We start from the raw sequence: 18,578 nt of genomic DNA, 5'->3' as shown, positions 1-18,578 counted from the left end.
GAATTTTTCCGGTGTGTTTCTGTTCGGGTGTAACAGTTTGTTGTCTGGTGATGGTTTGGATGGAAGGATCGTTCAATTTGTTGTGTTTTTGTCTCCTTTCTTCTTTTTACTTTCTCTTTTGCTGTCTTCCTTCTTTTTCTATCCCCTCCGGTCAGGTCCAGCAAGATTACATAGATTCCATAATTCACAGTAAATAAATAAATGAATCAGATTATCAAGAGGAGCTTTATATCCATGAGCCTTGGCAAAGCAAATTTGTTCAGCAAAACACAGAAACCAGACATGATGCTGGACAAGACAGGTTAAAAATAAAGACTGGAAAACAACAACAGAGGCGTTGCGTAACAACCACTAGGAAAAACAAGAAGAGGGAGAAAAAGAACAACACAAGCAACTTTGTGTGTAGATCACAAATCTTTGAAGTACTGAGAGAATACTGATCGGGAGTTAAGCCAGAAAAGTATGCAGATGCTTCTTCCAGTAACCCTCCGTTTGTACAGACGTTCTCTGATTATCTGGCTCGTGTAACCGCTGCATCTTGGTTGTTGACAGCATGAATGTTCTACCACAAACAGACCGATAATGAAAAGGTGCAGCAGCTCCAACATGACGCAGAGGTCCACCATCATTGTAGCAGGGTCTGAGTGTGCACGACGTGAAAGACGTCATCATCACCGGAAGATTCCAGTTCCAGTTTACACCCACAGGACTCGCCCTGGGTTGTCAAATCTTTGCTGTTTTATCCACCCAAACCTCTGTTACCGTGGAAACAGGAGGCCAAAACACAACTAAACGATTGTGTTTCACTGTCTCAGCGTGGTGGTGTAAACAAGGACTAAAGTCTGCTGAGAGGGCTTCCTGATCTTCCTTCACTGATCGCTGCACTGATGGCTGTTTGTGAATAGTTGTGGAACCTGTCTGAGCTCACCTGAGGCTGATAACCAATCACATTGATGCAGCGAGGATCAACGAAGGTGATGACGCCATCTGAGTTGTGACGGGATAGGAACTCTGTGGGAACCGACAGCCCGTTCATGTCCATGGATACCGGAGAACTGGTGACCTGAAGGGGGAGCACAGGTGGGAAACATCAGAGACCATCTAACCTGCCAAAGACTACAGATGTAAAGTAGCCTTCGGGCTAATTCTGGCATATTTACATTTATATGTTCAAAAAAATAAACCATCTAATCACTGAGCAGCTGCTGGAGACGAGGCTCCTCATCAGGAAGGCCATCTGACAACCAGGAGCTTCATGTACGAAAGCTGTGTACGCATGAAAATGTTCCGTATGCCATGCTCCACGCACACGTCACTTTGTACAAAAAATGGCTTTGTGGATCTGTGTGATGTTTGACCTGCCATAAGAATGTGCGTACCCCACACAAACTCCTGTCCTTCGAAATGTTCCTGTAAACTTTCTGAAGTCAAAGTGGAAAAAAACGCATTTGAGCCCTGATGATTTACACCTGATCCACAAAACTAAACCATTTAACCTCGTTTCTTCACATATATTATGCCTTAATAAAACCCCACAACCTCAATGTAAAGAAAACTGATCAGTTTTCTCTGTTTGTCACATCAACACGTTAACACACATCAATGAGAGAACAGAGGCTCCTCCCTCTCTGAACCTCCTCCTGACGACAGAGGCTCCTCCCTCTCTGAACCTCCTCCTGACGACAGAGGTTCCTCCCTCTCTGAACCTCCTCCCGACGAAGGAGGCTCCTCCCTCTCTGAACCTCCTCCCGACGAAGGAGGCTCCTCCCTCTCTGAACCTCCTCCCGACGACGGAGGTTCCTCCCTCTCTGAACTTCTTCCTGACGACGGAGGCTCCTCCCTCTCTGAACCTCCTCCCGACGACGGAGGTTCCTCCCTCTCTGAACTTCCTCCTGACGACGGAGGCTCCTCCCTCTCTGAACCTCCTCCCGACGACGGAGGCTCCTCCCTCTCTGAACCTCCTCCCGACGACGGAGGTTCCTCCCTCTCTGAACTTCCTCCTGACGACGGAGGCTCCTCCCTCTCTGAACCTCCTCCCGACGACGGAGGTTCCTCCCTCTCTGAACCTTTTCCTGATGATGGTGGCTCCTCCCTCTCTGAACCTCCTCCTGACGACGGAGGCTCCTCCCTCTCTGAACCTCCTCCTGATGACGGAGGCTCCGTCGTCTTTGAAACTCCTCCCGATGACGGAGGTTCCACCCTCTCTGAACCTCCTCCTGACGATGGAACTCTAATACTAAACACATGCAAAGCATGCTGAGAAGCTCCGCCCACCTATCATAACTTCCACCTCCTGGCCCATAGCTGTGTGTCCATGACAAGATACAAGTGTGTGTAGGTTATTTTATCTTTCTCCAACTCTGATTCAACCACAATCTGATTCAATCTGTTTTATATTCTGTTAATTAATGTGTTTTAGGCATGTTTCTCATTATTATTTGGACTTAAGGTGAGAGCACACCATGTGTTTATTGTCATTTGCATATTTATTAATGGGAAGAGACAAGGTGGTCCTAGAGCTGCGTTCAGTTCCATGTCAGATGGGATGTATCAAGGAACGATGTGCTGGTACAAGTGTACACACAGATTCACACATCTGAATATTTTCTGCCATACATGATTTCCCAGTTTTGGTAGTATGCCATCTTTCAGTATGAAAGCTATGCAATCCTTCGTACAACAGGCCCCTGGTCGCTAACTCAGCTCTGAGTCAGTTTAGTTCTTGTTATCAGGAACGATCTGCTCCTTCAGACCAGCTTCTACACAGCCAAGCACATGAAAACATCTCGGAAGTTTAGAACTTCCTGGTGTGTGGATGGTGGAAGCAGTTGGGATCAAGACCGTGCATGAGAAATCCTGCATTGTTTCTGTTCCTGGAAGTAAAACTTTTCATGTTTTTATAACATTGTTTCCATGGCGACTGAAACAAAATGATGTCATTTTGTTCCTCTGGCCTATATGTAACACCATTTAACCACATTTGCTATTTACGCAGCGCCCTGCCTACTGGTCAACCAATCAGTGACTAGCTCCTGAACAAAGACGGATTAATAACAGAGATATCAGAAAAAAACAGTGATGTGGAGAAGAAGGAGAAAATCACATGACTTTATTTAAATCAGTCAGACCCAAACAAAAGCTCCGCCCACTCTCACCTGCAGCCTCCCGATGGCCACCAGGCAGTACTTCCCCGTCTGTCCAGCCTCCGTGTCCTCGTCTGGAATGGTCATACCTGAGAGGAGAGAGAGAAGAACCAGGTTTCCTCTGGACCAGAACCTCCATGTCGGTGAACATCTGAGAACAAAGTCTGAAGATTTCAGCTTCATTTCATGTTTCTAGTTTCTTCTGAAGTAAAAAGTGGAAATAGACTCAACATATGTTAACAGAACATTTCATCCAGAACCTGAGTTCTGACCGAGCTCATATGACTGCATGCTGACATTTCTACATCCTGCTGATTGATGGGTCATCTTCTCAGAATGGACCTTTTGAGTCAACTCAAAAGCATGATAGATCTGGATGGATGGATGGAAGGATGGATGGATGGACGGACGGATGGAGTGACAGAAACTAGATACCTTGCCTTCTTGTGTCATTAACCTTCATCATGCACCCTCCCACCACCACATAAAGGTGGTGTTTTAACCACCATCTCTTTGTACATCAGTTAGCTCCATAGTTCCAGGGAACTGGGTGTTTTCCATCTTGCCGTCTTCATCTGTCCTCGGCATTTCCGTCTCCCTCTGAGGTGACGTGGACCCGTCTTCATCTGTCTTCACCATTCCCGTCTCTCAATGAGGTGACGTGGGCCCGTCTTCATCTGTCTTCACCATTCCCGTCTCTCAATGAGGTGACGTGGGCCCGTCTTCATCTGTCCTCGGCGTTCCCGTCTCTCTCTGGGGTGACGTGGGCCAGTCTTCATCTGTCCTCGGCATTCCTGTCTCTCTCTGCGGTGACGTGGGCCAGTCTTCATCTGTCCTCGGCATTCCTGTCTCTCTCTGCGGTGACGTGGGCCCGTCTTCATCTGTCCTCGGCATTCCTGTCTCTTTCTAGGATGACGTGGACCTGTCTTCATCTGTCCTCGGCGTTCCTGTCTCTTTCTGGGGTGACGTGGACCTGTCTTCATCTGTCCTCTGTGTTCCTGTCTCTCTCTGGGGTGATGTGGACCTGTTTTCATCTGTCCTCTGTGTTCCTGTCTCTCTCTGGGGTGACGTGGACCTGTTTTCATCTGTCCTCTGCGTTCCTGTCTCTTTCTGGGGTGACGTGGACCTGTTTTCATCTGTCCTCTGTGTTCCTGTCGCTCTTTCTGGGGTGACGTGGACCTGTTTTCATCTGTCCTCTGTGTTCCTGTCGCTCTCTGGGGTGATGTGGACCTGTTTTCATCTGTCCTCTGTGTTCCTGTCGCTCTTTCTGGGGTGACGTGGACCTGTTTTCATCTGTCCTCTGTGTTCCTGTCTCTCTCTGGGGTGACGTGGACCTGTTTTCATCTGTCCTCTGCGTTCCTGTCTCTTTCTGGGGTGACGTGGACCTGTTTTCATCTGTCCTCTGTGTTCCTGTCGCTCTTTCTGGGGTGACGTGGACCTGTTTTCATCTGTCCTCTGTGTTCCTGTCGCTCTCTGGGGTGATGTGGACCTGTTTTCATCTGTCCTCTGCGTTCCTGTCTCTTTCTGGGGTGACGTGGGCCTGTCTTCATCTGTCCTTAGCATTCCTGTCTCTCTCTGGGGTGACGTGGACCAGTCTTCATCTGTCCTCGGCATTCCTGTCTCTCTCTGGGGTGACGTGGGCCCGTCTTCATCTGTCCTCGGCATTCCTGTCTCTCTCTGCGGTGACGTGGGCCCGTCTTTATCTGTCCTCGGCATTCCTGTCTCTTTCTAGGATGACGTGGACCCGTCTTCATCTGTCCTCGGCTTTCCTGTCTCTTTCTAGGATGACATGGACCTGTCTTCATCTGTCGTCGCCGTTCCTGTCTCTTTCTGGGGTGACGAGGATCTGGGTTTTCATCTGTCCTCTGTGTTCCTGTCTCTCTTTCTGGGGTGACGTGGACCTGTTTTCATCTGTCCTCTGTGTTCCTGTCTCTCTCTGGGGTGACGTGGACCTGTTTTCATCTGTCCTCTGAGTTCCTGTCTCTCTCTCGGGTGACGTGGACCTGTTTTTTTTTCATCTGTCCTCGGCGTTCCTGTCTCTCTCTGGGGTGACGTGGACCTGTTTTCATCTGTCCTCTGTGTTCCTGTCTCTCTCTGTCCTCTGTGTTCCTCTCTCTCTCTGGGGTGACGTGGACCTGTTTTCGTCTGTCCTCTGTGTTCCTGTCTCTCTCTGGGGTGACGTGGACCTGTTTTCATCTGTCCTGGGAGTTCCTGTCTCTCTCTGGGGTGATGTGGACCTGTTTTCATCTGTCCTGGGAGTTCCTGTCTCTCTCTGGGGTGACGTGGACCTGTTTTCATCTGTCCTCGGCGTTCCTGTCTCTCTCTGGGGTGACGTGGACCTGTTTTCATCTGTCCTCGGCGTTCCTGTCTCTCTCTGGGGTGACGTGGACCTGTTTTCATCTGTCCTCGGCGTTCCTGTCTCTGTCTGGGGTGACGTGGACCTGTTTTCATCTGTCCTCGGCGTTCCTGTCTCTCTCTGGGGTGACGAGGACCTGTTTTCATCTGTCCTCGGCGTTCCTGTCTCTCTCTGGGGTGACGTGGACCTGTTTTCATCTGTCCTCGGCGTTCCTGTCTCTCTCTGGGGTGACGTGGACCTGTTTTCATCTGTCCTCGGCGTTCCTGTCTCTCTCTGGGGTGACGTGGATCTGGGATTTCAACATGTCTCCATCTGTAATGTATCAGGCCGAGCGTCGCCGGACAGCCTCTGTTTGCAGAGCCCAGAACATTCCAGAGGAGTATTTTTAGAGCCAGGAAGTGAGCCATGTGTTAGATGGAAATACTCCTGACCTGAAAACAAACGGGTGAATCAGTTGTTTCTGTTTAAACACCTGGAGTGGACATGTGTCAGATTCAGGGGAGGATTTAATCTGGAATAAAAACTTATACCTTTCATTTCCTTTGATTTTATTTTCAACAAAAACACAAAGAATGTCCAGACCAGCTTGCTCACAATGGAGGAATGTGGAGTTATGCAAACATGGAGAAACAACTTCCAGCATCTGATTGATGAAAACAGGCTGAGATTCTGCTACCAGACCGGTTTGGTCCGGTCAGCGTGTTGGATGCAGATCCACCACACAGAGAACACAGAGAAAACACACGTGATGAAGCCAGAACCTGGAGTTCCCTGGAAGGCAAACACTAGTTCTGAGAGCTCCAACTGGAAACCAGTCAGACTGAAACTGGCTCCACGTCTCTGTCCAAACACAGCATACGTCCACTCTGAGGACGTAGCTGAGTCCAGCTGCTTCTGTTACAGCTGTGTGTGTTTACCTGCAGGGGGCCATGCTTTGATGTATCCTGTGCAGTGCACCACAGAGTACTGAGCCTCTCCTTCCTTAGAAGGTCCCAGTCCGTTCCTGAAGACAAAACAGCACTTTTAATCAAGCTAGAAGCTGGTAGGGTCCCAGCACCTGTTTAACATGTAGTAGAAAGATTATATTTGTACTCTTTTAATACAATTCATGTTCTAAAATGTACATAAAAACAGAATTTAATTATTTACAAATCTCATCAAAGCATATTTTCTTCTCAGTAGAACGTAAACATATCATTTTATGTCATTTATGATTTTATTACGAATTTTTATGTATACATATATAGGCCTATATATATTTATATATATATATATGTATATAACTTTACATTTTCACATATATTTTGTTAATTCATACCGACTGACAAGAGCCAAGGAGCAAACATTACCATCTACAGCCATGTGAGGGCTCTTTAAGCTTGTGATAACTACGGTATTTGTATTCTGTTACACTGAAAAAATGAAATGAACATTAAAGACAACCGAGAAAAACTGAACATAAACAAAACACCTTTAAAAGAAAATCCTATTCTGCAGATTACAAACTGCAGGTAGTAAAATACACAGCGGTAAAATCGAGCAGCAGTTGTTCAGAAACGACGCGGAGGATGAAGAGTTCTATGGATTCGGTGATGTGGAATGAGATCGGGAGCTTGGGGAGCTTGGTTACCGGTAACTTGCTTGTTGGAGTCGCTGGCTTGTTATGTTAACTTAGCCTATCCAGCCTCTCAGGTATGTTCTTTATGCTATTATGAAGCTGAATGTGTTCAGAGTTTCCACTACATAAATGATCGCGGCGCATCGACATGGCAAAATAAAAGCCGCCATGCCTTCAGAATTCAGATTTTTTTCTTCAGATGTTACAAATGTAAATTATATCGAATGAATGGATTCATATGAACATACAGTCTCTATTTGCACACATTTACAGATCATAATAAGAGTGTGAAATTATAAATGTGGCACAGCTACAATAATGTAATGTTAAAAAACGCACAGTGAAGTCCGGCTGTACTTCGGTTTGCTTGACAGCGAAGAGGCGACAGGATGGAGTAAAGCTTGTCATACACCCGCCTAGAAGCAAATACTTTGTTACTGTTCTCGAGACACTTTAAAAGATTTAAGCTTTAACTGAAGCTTCTCCGATCAGTTCAAACTGATCAGGGGGGCTGTGTCTTTCTGTGCAATGAACAACTGACCTGGTTGTTTCATAAACATGGTAATTAGGTAACTGGCAGCAGGTCAGCAACATGTTTGGGTATAAAAGGAGCATTTTAAAGAGGCAGAGTCTCTTAGATGGATAGGTGGACAGAGGTTCACCAATCTGAGACAAACTGGATCTAAAACTGTGGAACAATTTCAGAAAAATGTTCCTCAAAGTAAAATTGCGAAGACTAAAGGTCCCACCGTCTACAGTGGACTGAGAGAATCCGGAGTAAAACAGAACCTCTATGAGGAATCTAAACTGGAATCTGATCTGGAATACTCTAGAATCTGCTTTGCAGAAAACTTGATTTTCAGCCTCCGACCAGTCGTACCTGTATCTCTTCCTCATGTTGGACAGACGGTTTAGCGAGATGTGATCCAGAGGAGCACTGCCACACCTGCACAAGACAGAGACAAAGCACTCACATCAAACTTCATCAGGACAACACCACTTTTTTCATAAGACAGGACCAGGTCTAGCAGGACCAGGTCAGACAGGACCAGGTCAGGCAGGACCAGTTCTGACAGGACCAGGTCAGGCAGGACCAGTTATGACAGGACCAGGTCTGACGGAACCAGATCTAGCAGGACCGGTTCAGACAGGACCAGGTCAGGCAGGACCAGATCAGACAGGACCAGGTCAGACAGGACCAGGTCAGGCAGGACCAGTTCTGACAGGACCAGGTCAGGAAGGACCAGGTCAGGCAGGACCAGATCAGACAGAACCAGGTCAGACAGGACCAGGTCAGGCAGGACCAGGTCAGACAGGACCAGGTCAGACAGGACCAGGTCAGACAGGACCAGGTGAGATAATGTATTCAGATGACAGAGTATTTGTATTTACATCACCAGTTTACAAAAATCTAACCTAAATTCTAACTGGTTGCCAGGCAACAGAACACCACAGTGACATCCAGGTTTTACTGTAAATGATTCCAGTAATGGATGAACCTGGGACCATGTCCAGACAGAGACCAGTTTAGGTGTATTTTAATAGTCTGGATGTTTCCTCCACATGAAAGGGTGTTTTGGAGCCTGAACGGCAGAAAGTCTAAAAAAAAGTTTTGTTTCCATGTTTTCATCCCAAAGGCTTCTTTCCTGAGCAGATGGTGCTGTAGTCTCAACGGACCTATCATTCCAAGCAGTAGGTCCCAGAATGCAGAATGGCCGACCTTTATCAGTGGGTGTGGTTCACAGTGGGCTTGGTTCACAGTGGGTGTGGTTCACAGTGGGCGTGGTTCACAGTGGGCGTGGTTTACAGTGGGCATGGTTTACGGTGGGCGTGGTTTACAGTGGGTGTGGTTTACAGTGGGTGTGGTTCACAGTGGGCGTGGTTTACAGTGGGCGTTGTTTACAGTGGGCGTGGTTTACAGTGGGCGTGGTTTACAGCAGGCGTGGTTAACAGCAGACGCTGAACTATGTATGTATCAGTCAGGGGATTCTCGTTTTTGTTTTTCATCATGGACGAGACTTTTTTCCTGGAGGTGGAGAATCAGAAGATTCTCCAGTGATTTTGTTATCTTGCAGAGCCAGCTAGGCGGACTGCACTTGTAGGCGCTCCGCATCTGACGCTCCCGGTTGCTGTGAATTTTATCTGCTCTGTGAAGCACATTGTGGCAAGTGTCTGTGAAAGTAAAATAAACCTTACTTACTTTCTTAGTTCCACCTCTTCCTTAACCCATAAGAACCCGACGTGACATTTATGTCACATACAGTTTCTGAGACATTTTGCTTCAATTTATGGTATAAACTTTGCTCAAAATCCTGTTGAACACAATGTGATACTTGTCTTCTTTCCCCTAATAGATACCCAGAAGCAGAAAACCATATTATAATAATTTTAATGTATCACATGGTAATAACTGGTAGATATCCGTCCCAAAAAAATGATCATTTTTTGTTACATTTTGTTAAACGGCCAAATAAAAACCTCAAATTAAAAAAATTGGAATTTTCTTACCATTTTTTTCCATGGGTCGGGCCCTAATGGGTTAACCTGCATGGAAAAACTCCACCAACCAATGTTCTAAGCATGCTCCATGTCTTCTCTATTTACGATCTAGTTGCAGCATCACAGCGCCACTGGCTGATGTACTACAGCGTTTTCATACACTTCTGGAAAACTTTTTTTAATGAAATTGGTTTATTCTCTATGTAGATGTAGCCTCAATTAGACAATCTGAACTCTATTCTGATAACATCCAGTTCCACTTCTGCCCAGGTCTTTTTCCCTGTCACGGTGTTCCTTCGTCACCCTCTGAAGTTGAATGTTTATTTGGTGTGATGATCAGCTTCTTTTTTAACTTTACTGGTACATCGGTAACACAGCTGCTTGGTGTTTGTGTGAGTCTAGCCTCCACCCACATGGGTCACAGTTCACACAAGAGAGACACTTTTTTGGTGCCCATTAAGAACCAGCTTTTCAGGTTCTGAACATTTTTTTGTTTGTATTTGCCAACTGGTTCAACAACCGGTTTGGAAACTGGGACAGCGCCCTCTGAAACAAACAGCAGAAAATTTGTTGTACCTCTCTGATAGGAGCTTTAATGTGTTTACTCATCAGATCTCTGATACACCAAAGTTTACATTTGGGGTACCACAAGGTTCAGTTTTAGGACCACTTATGTTTTTATTGTCCATCCTCCATCTAGAAAAGATAATTAGCCAGTTCAGGAATGTTTCCTATCATTTGTACACAGATGATATCCAACTTTATTTACATATGTTGTCTTCTTTCGTTTACATGTGTTGTCCAATAGGGATGTCACAAATTTTACAATTAATCATGGTATTAAAGGCTACGTTTAATAATCGTAAGCCCTCAAAATTGCTACTTTATGTAAAATATTCTGTATGAACTATATCAGCGGATCAGCCCAACTTCCACACGGAACGAAAACAAAGCTACAACACTTCCTCATGTTTCCGCTTCTGTTGGTTTGTGTTCCGTGTGAGTTGCACAACGGCAGAGGAAGAGTTTTTCCCTGCAAATAAACAGGTTAAGACATCCATTTTATTTTATTATAGGGTTAAAGAAAAACAATGTGGTCATTTTTTTTCTTTAACATCCAGTACGTTTCACCACCTGGTTAACCAGCAGCTTTTTATGCTACAGTGAAGGTGAATGCACAATAGTTTGAAATGATGCTAATATTTATCAAACTTAACATTAAAATGAAATGTTATCGTGTCATTTGCTATTTTGTAATTATGCACCACTTGGGTTGGTCTTATAGTGCAACATGACTCATTCAGCAGTGTTCACTGAACATCACCTTATTGTGTAAGAAACAGCATTTAATTCCAGATATAGAGTCTTATTTATTTTCACTATTGTAGTAGGCTATTATTTATGTCCCAAACAAATGGCAGCTATTCTGCTAAAAGACAGTCAATGCTAGCTGGATGTTTTCCTGTGTTTATAATTTTTTTACTAAAGTTGAAAAGACATTTTATAATGTGATTTACAAAATGAAGCCTCCTAAATCCAGGTAGAGGTCCTATAGCCTTTTCCATCTGAGAGAAATCTAGAGTTAATGTGTAGGATTTATTTATTCTTTACATGGGAGAGAAAATTTAGCTGGAATGAGACTTTTTAGTTACTTTACTATGTTGTTATAAAAGTTAGTTTTTTTGGAATGAAAAGATGGAAATAGTAAAACGAATAGGCATAAAAGGAGTGTTCACGTGACATTACACATTATAGTGCTGGGAAATTGATTTCCATCCATTCAACAGTTTTCTACCGCTTATCTGGAGTCTGGTCATGGGGGCAGCTGCCTAAGCAGGAAAGCCAAGACTTCCCTCTCCCAGGCCACATTTGCTAGCTTGTCTGTAGGGATCCCAAGGTGCTCCCAGGCCAGCCAAAAGAAATAGTCCGTCCAGCGTGTCCTGGGTCTTCCCCGGGGCCTCCTCGCCATAGGACGTGCCCGGAACACCTCACCAGGGAGGCGTCCAAGAGCCATCTTGGCCAGATGCCCGAGTCACCTCATCTGGCTCCTCTCGATGTGGAGGAGCAGTGACTCTACTCTGAGCCCCTCCCGGATCACCGAGCTTCTCACCCTTTCTCTAAGGGAGAGCCCAGCCACCCTGCGGAGGAAACTCATTTTGGCTTCTTGTATTCGCATTCTTGTTCTTTCTGTCACTACCCACAGCTTGTGACCATAGGTGAGGGTAGGAACATAGATCAACCAGTAAAACCAAGGTCTTGAATTTGGAGGTGCTGATTCTCATCTCACCCACTTCACACTTGAATCACTCCAGCGAGCGCTGAAGACCAGGGTATGATGAAGCTAACAAAACCACATCATCTGCAAAAAGCAGAGACCCAAATGTGAGGTTACCAAACCGGATCCCCTCAACACTTCGCTGTACCTAGCAATTCTGTCCATAAAAGTTATGAACAGAATCTGTGACAAAGGGCAGCCTTGACGGAGTCCAACCTTCACTGGCAACAAATCTCATTTACTGCCAGCAATGCGGACCAAGCTCTGACACCGGTCGTACAGAGATCGGATAGCACCTACAAGGGGGTCCGGCACTCGATACTCCCCGAGCACCTCCCACAGGAGTCCCCGGAGAGACAGTCGAATGCCTTCTCCATGTCCACAAAGCACATGTAGACTGATTGAGCCAACTCCCATGGCTCCTCCCAAGACCTTGAAAAGGGTGTAGAGCTGGTCCACTCTTCCACGACTGGGACGAAAACCATACTGCTCCTCCTCAATCCGAGGTTCGACTAGGCCTGTCGCGATAAGCAATAAGTCAATTAATTGAACGATAAGAAAATAAGAGCACGATAAGTTTGCCGGCCGCGATAATTTTTTTTCGTCCCCCCTTTACCATAGACTGTGTATGACAATAGGTTTCACTATGGAGTATTTCGACTAAACGCTCTGGTTTCTTGCGGAGTGATCTCTCTGGTGTCACACTTGACTGCAGCATGTTGCAGCACGAGCCGGTAAGCCGCATTTGTTTTGCACGGCTGCCAACACGCAATGGCCGTGAGACTTGCGTATTTAAGTGGCTTCTCACGCTCTCGCGCTAAACCTCCGATTCTCATGCTGAAATATGTAAATAATAGATGCAAGCATCTCCTCTTTTATTGTTTCGCTGCTTCCCACATGTAAGCAGAACACACACATTCTAGCTTACGACGTCAGTACAAAGCCCCCACTTCCTGGTCTACCGTAATAACCCCTGTAATCCGCAGGCACATTACGCAAATAGAATCAGCCTATATACTACCGTATATGACAAAATACACATTAAGAGCAATGCCGGCTAATCGAGAGGTTTGGGAGGATTCCCAGTGGGCCGCATAACTTTTGGGCCGGTGTCCCGGCGTATGTGAATGTGGTATCCCAGCTAACTGCTGGGTTGTAGTTACTTATAAGGCCAACAGAGGGCAGAATGACTTTGTTTCACAAGCAGTAGATTTTGAAGAGCAGAAGAAGAACACGGGTTTTTGTTCGATGTAAAGTGCTGAAGTTTGGTTCGTCATTAAAACCGGCATGCTTGTCTACTTGTCTGGAGTTTATTTGAAGATGCAACAGTGAAAAAGGCGCTTTTATTTATTTAGTTTATTGACCTTTGAAAATGTGTACTTGCATTATTATGGCATATGTCACTATATTAGTTGAGAATGGTCTCAAAATGACACATTAGCGCTCTGCGCAATATTATCGTTTATCGCGATAATTTCTGAGAAAATTTATCTTACAGCTAAATTTGTTATCGTGACAGGCCTAGGTTCGACTACGATCCGAAGATCCCTGAATAGACCTTAACAGTGAGGCTGAGTAGTTTAATCCACCTGTAATTATAGCACACCCTCCAATCCCCCTTTTTGAAGAGGGGGACCACCACCCCAGTCTGCCAGTCCGGAGGACCGATGTGCATGCGATGCTGCAGAGACGTGTCAACCAAGACAGCCCTACAGCATCCAGAGCCTTAAGGAACTCCAAGCAAACCTTATCCACACCCAGGGCCCTGCCACTAATGAGCTTTTAAACCACCTCAGCAACCTCAAGCCCAGAGATAGGAGACCACGAAAGGATCCCTGGATTCTGCTTCCTCATCCCGCTTAGCCTGCCGATATCCATCAGCTGCCTCCTGAGTCCCACATGCCAAAAACGCTTGATAAAATTCGTTCTTCAGCTGAGAGTCCAAGACATGCTGCCGCAAGTCTGATGAGTCAATTATTGAACTGCGGCCTAGTGTCCTGGTGCCAAGAGCACATGAGGACACTCTTATGCTTGATCATGGTGTTCGTTATGGATAATCCACAAAACACCACTTGAATTCAGATCAGAGGACCTGTTCCTCCCAATCACATGTCTCCAGTTCTCACTGTCATTGCCCACGTGAGAATTAAAGTCCCCCAGCAGAACGAGGGAGTCCCCAGAAGGAGTGCTCTCCAACACCCCATCCAAGGACTCCAAAAAGGAGATTTAAACTCTCAGTACCCATACCCCCACCCAAAGGCGGAGGAAGGCTACCCTCTCATCCACCGGACTAAACCCCAATGTACAGGTGCCAAGTCGGAGGGCCAAACACCTGCTCGGCGCCTCTCATCAGGAGCAACTCTAGATTGGAAGAGGGTCCAGCTCTGCTTGAGGACAGTGGTTCCAGAGCCCAAGCCATGTGTCGAGGTGAGTCCAAGTATATATCTAGCCAGAAACGCTCAACCTAGAGCACCAGGTTGAGCGGTGAATGTTGCACTTTTATGACCCAAGTTCTAGAACTTTTCTTTGGACAAACAAGTCAGAAAAAAATACATTCACAAATTGAAAAAGTGACTTAATGAAAAGATAAATAATGTTTAAATGTTTTTCACTTTAGATACATCCTTTGCTTCCTACCTCAGCCTGGTTCCTACCTCAGATAGTTTAATAATTCCTCATTAAAAACACTGTTCAAGCAAGTTTTTCCTCATGTTTTTATCCTGTAGGAGTGAAAGCTGCAGCTGCTACGACTGAATGGGTGGCAACAATAGGAAAATGCCAGTTTTCTGAGGGTAATAGCTCACAGCAAATATTGGGGAAAAAAACTATGAACTAGTTCATTTTTAGAACTGTGAACTTAGTTCAAATATTTGAATTATGAACTATGAACTGAACTAGTTCATTTTAAAATGTGTGAACTGAACTGAACTAATTCATGTTGAAATTGAACTTTCCCAACACTGCCAGTCACTATGAACTGGTGAAAGACGTATCAGACATCCTGCAGCCTTTTACTACCTCTGCAGGAGATCATGGTCCATGGAAGTCCGACCGGATTCTCTGCAGACGTGGTCTTTAAGTTCCCTGAACAATGATGTTGTTCTAAAATCAAAACTTCATCAGAGCAGAGTGACACCTGGAGATGATTTCAGTGATGGAGAGTTGACACACTGTCAAAATGAGCCGCTTGCAGTCCCTGTTTTTGACTGAAGAAGCAGGAAAATCTAGGAATGAAAGCAGTTGTAGTGGATAACAGGAGAAATTTTCCTCCAACCTCAACGTCTGGGAGTGTGGGCTTAGTAAGATTTCAGTCTTACACACATTTTAAAGCCTGGTTTTCCTCAGATCAACGACAACATGGACGGTGTAGATCTGCAGGAATGTTGAAGCTCTGCTGTAAAAAGGAATGCAGCATGGTGTTAATGTTCAGCCTGTGGACTGAAGCAGGTTGTTTTCATGCCTCATATTAATGTTTGTTTGTTCAGAGGTGACGGTTTAAAACCCACTAATGAGTGCAGTGAGGTCGTCAGGAACAGACGGGTCTCTATGTGGATGGATAATTCTCCATCTCAGCTCGGAGTGGGATTGACCCAAGCAAAACAGACGCTTTCATGTAGACTTCCCCTGCAGCCTCTGCCACCATCAGCCAGGGTTACATAAACCAGTCTGAATCCAGATCTGGACCTGGATCAGGATCTGGAGCCAAATCAGAATATTTGTGTAACTGAGACTAAATATTGTTGAAACTTGACTTTTTTTGCCATAAATTTGAAAATGGGGAGGTTTCGATGAACAAGTGAACTTTGATGCAGATCAAAGAAGCAAACTCTGGTTCACCTACAAATGCAGGTTCCGGTTAGTTGCAAGTAAACCAAATACAGGAAGCGTACTACAACGCAGGGCATTGTGGGTAAACACACGTCAGACATGTCGTATCTGCCTGGGATCAATGTTTCCCGGTCAGACATGGAAGAATTTGTTAATGTTCTGATAAAAATATGATCACACCGATTGCTAGGATCTGATGTAGCTCCATGCTTTCCTCAGTGTGAAGAAACAGTTGTCTTGCATTAAACAATAGATGAGCCAGTTTTCTTCCTCGTTGCTTGTAACAACAAATATGAGAAACCTTGATCCATGTTTCCACTCAGACAACAGTAGGATTCAAGTAGTTGTAACCCTGTTTATTTGCTGGGACATGAAATTTTCTTTTTTTTCAGTGAATGCCCCACAATAAAGCAGAGTGCTCAGTGAAGCGCTGCACCACGTCAGAACTTCTTCCCTGTTTTGCACCAACTACCAATGAAACACCAAGATGAGGGCGAACTTTTCCCTTTTCCGCCCTTTACGCTGACGAAACGCACGCTGTTCTTGTGTTCTCCACATTTTGGAAACTTACTTATGTTAAGATGAGTTACTGTACATAAGTTTACAAGGAACATTCATATTTGAAAAAAGATTTTAATGTGTTGTTCGAGTAAGAAGCCATGTAGCTGTATGCAGGTGAAGGTGGTCGCCATTACTCAGACTCGTGATGAGTGATGACTACATGACTCTTTTGAATGTTACATGCTTACCATGCTGCACAAGTTAAATGCGCAATCGAATCTGTTGTGCACATTTCTGCTGATAAAACTGTGCTTTTGGGCCTGAACATCGTAGTGAATCAGATGATATAGATATTGATTGTGCTGGCCAAGGTCAAGAATCCTGATTGCCAAGCGTTAAAACTTTGGTAAAAGTACAGATGTGTTACATAGTCACACAGGGGAAAAGGATTAATCTATAATTGTTTAATAAGCCCATCACAGTCATCTGAAGTGGAGTTGAGGGGGTGAAATCATCAAGATTTCCACCCCGATTAAATGTAAATATCTTGATAATGGACTTGTACTTCTTTGCACTAAAACAAAGAGAAAATGTGGAGTTTTAATTATTTTCAGGTCATCATGTTGTTGTTTTACTAGTCCGACCCACCGAAGACCAGATTGTGCTGAATGTGGAACGTGAACTAAAATAATCCTCTGGTTTAAATAATCTCAGGTCTGAATACGTCTCAGACTTGCTTGTTGGTTGTGAAGCAACCAGACTCCTCAGCCAGAATTCCCCAGGTCAGAACCAACCATACGCAACCACCTCATGCTCAAACTACTGACTCAGCTACATCAGCGGTAAAAACATAATTCACTGCAGCTTTCCTGTAAAAATGCACTTTTACAGATTCTACTTATTCATTTTATGCTTTTCTTTAGTTTGTTCTTAAACCTGAGATCCATTTTAATGGATCTTTGCAAATAACTGGAAGCTGTTTTGTGAATGAATTGTGTCATATAAACCTACTGATCTGATGAGTACCTGTTAACAAAAAGCTTCAGAGACATGTTGACTCAGTTATGTGCAGTCATGGCAACTCTGTGGGAGAACAGGACAGGAACAACAACAAACCTCATGCGACAGATGAAGGAGCGCCTGGAGCCCATGCACATCCTCATGGAGGACTGCTGTCCCTCCTTCTTCACCGTCCCCGTCTTCAGGTCCAGAATCCGTCCTGTTAATACACAAACAGCAGCTCACATTACAACATGAAACCAAACAGGCCCATTTGGACCACAGCTCAAGTTCTGGTGGGTCAATGTGTAACACCTGTTAGCAAACAGCCTGGTTTACCTGCTGACCAATCCAACTCATATACCTGATCATCTATCAGCTGATTTATCAGCACAGACAGCACAACTTTGGGAGGATTATTTCATTGTGGAGTCCAGCAGAGGGCGCTCTTCTCCTCAGACGAACTGCAAAGCCATCACAGCTTGGAAGTCTTAACACTGGGATGTTTTAGTCCAGGTTGGGATTTCCCTTTAATCAGCAGATATTTCCACTTCTGGTTAGATGCACTTTGATGTCTAAGTGTTTTCTGTTTCAGTGACAATAAAGTTTAGTCTGAATCCTGAGAGACCAGAAGCAGCTGCAGCATCAGACGAATGAGGACAGTCCTTCATATGATCCATGTTAATGTCCTCGAACAGAACATCTCAGGTAGGTGGGTAGGGTCTACTAGTCCACTGAGTCTACTGGTCCACTGGGTCTACTGGTCCACTGAGTCTACTGAGTCGACTGAGTCTACAGGGTCCACTGGGTCTACTGGTCCACTCAATCAACCGAGTCTATTAGGTCTACTGGGTCCACTGGATCCACTGAGTCTCACTGGGTCTACTGCAGGGATGCTCAGCTCTGGTCCTGAAGAGCCACAATCCGTGAAAGTTAATTAAAGGGGAATTAAGACTCATGTAATCGTGGCCAGTATGTAACACAACCAGAAACACTGGCCACGTTTACATAAGAGTTTTAATTCCTCTTTAATTCAGAATAAAAATTGACTCCTCTTTAAAGTGACCTTGTAAACACCTAATTCCGAATCAAAATGGCTGTTCTGAATTAAACTGTAATCTGAATTAAGTGGCTGGTTTATTCTGATTTTAAACTCAAATTGAATAATTCTTGGATCATGTAAACATTCATTCCGCTTTAAATTAATTCTGGTCGTTTTTTTCTGCTCGTTGCCTTGGCCTGTCGCCATGACGGTACGGTACTCTACCTCCCTTCTCCTCAGCTGACAAAAGTGAAGCAGTATGCTGGTGTTGAGCTGCTGCTTCAAAACTAGAATCAAAATCAAAGCAAAAATTGTTT

At 44.9% G+C, this 18,578-nt stretch overlaps 1 protein-coding gene and 1 long non-coding RNA gene across 4 annotated transcripts in view; both read right to left on the bottom strand.

Annotated features, from left to right (window-relative positions):
• The window catches only part of arnt2 (aryl-hydrocarbon receptor nuclear translocator 2), a 54,610-nt gene that overhangs the window by 12,314 nt on the left and 23,718 nt on the right, over positions 1 to 18,578 (bottom strand). For all 3 annotated transcript variants that reach the window (XM_041985849.1, XM_041985760.1, XM_041985921.1), the window contains 5 exons: positions 17,337 to 17,439; positions 7,998 to 8,063; positions 6,417 to 6,502; positions 3,156 to 3,232; positions 929 to 1,063 (listed from right to left, as the gene is read on the bottom strand). In XM_041985849.1, coding sequence (XP_041841783.1) covers positions 929 to 1,063; positions 3,156 to 3,232; positions 6,417 to 6,502; positions 7,998 to 8,063; positions 17,337 to 17,439 — 467 coding nt within the window. The remainder of the gene's footprint in view (positions 1 to 928; positions 1,064 to 3,155; positions 3,233 to 6,416; positions 6,503 to 7,997; positions 8,064 to 17,336; positions 17,440 to 18,578) is intronic.
• On the bottom strand, positions 4,087 to 5,121 carry LOC121641565. Its single transcript, XR_006010731.1, has 2 exons — positions 5,045 to 5,121; positions 4,087 to 4,218 (listed from the first exon to the last, which is right to left on the bottom strand). It is a non-coding gene; the product is annotated as an uncharacterized LOC121641565 (long non-coding RNA).

This window comes from Melanotaenia boesemani, chromosome 1, assembly GCF_017639745.1.
Source record: "Melanotaenia boesemani isolate fMelBoe1 chromosome 1, fMelBoe1.pri, whole genome shotgun sequence".
In the NCBI taxonomy this organism is placed as follows: domain Eukaryota; kingdom Metazoa; phylum Chordata; class Actinopteri; order Atheriniformes; family Melanotaeniidae; genus Melanotaenia; species Melanotaenia boesemani.
This window is presented reverse-complemented; position numbering and strand designations above follow the sequence as displayed.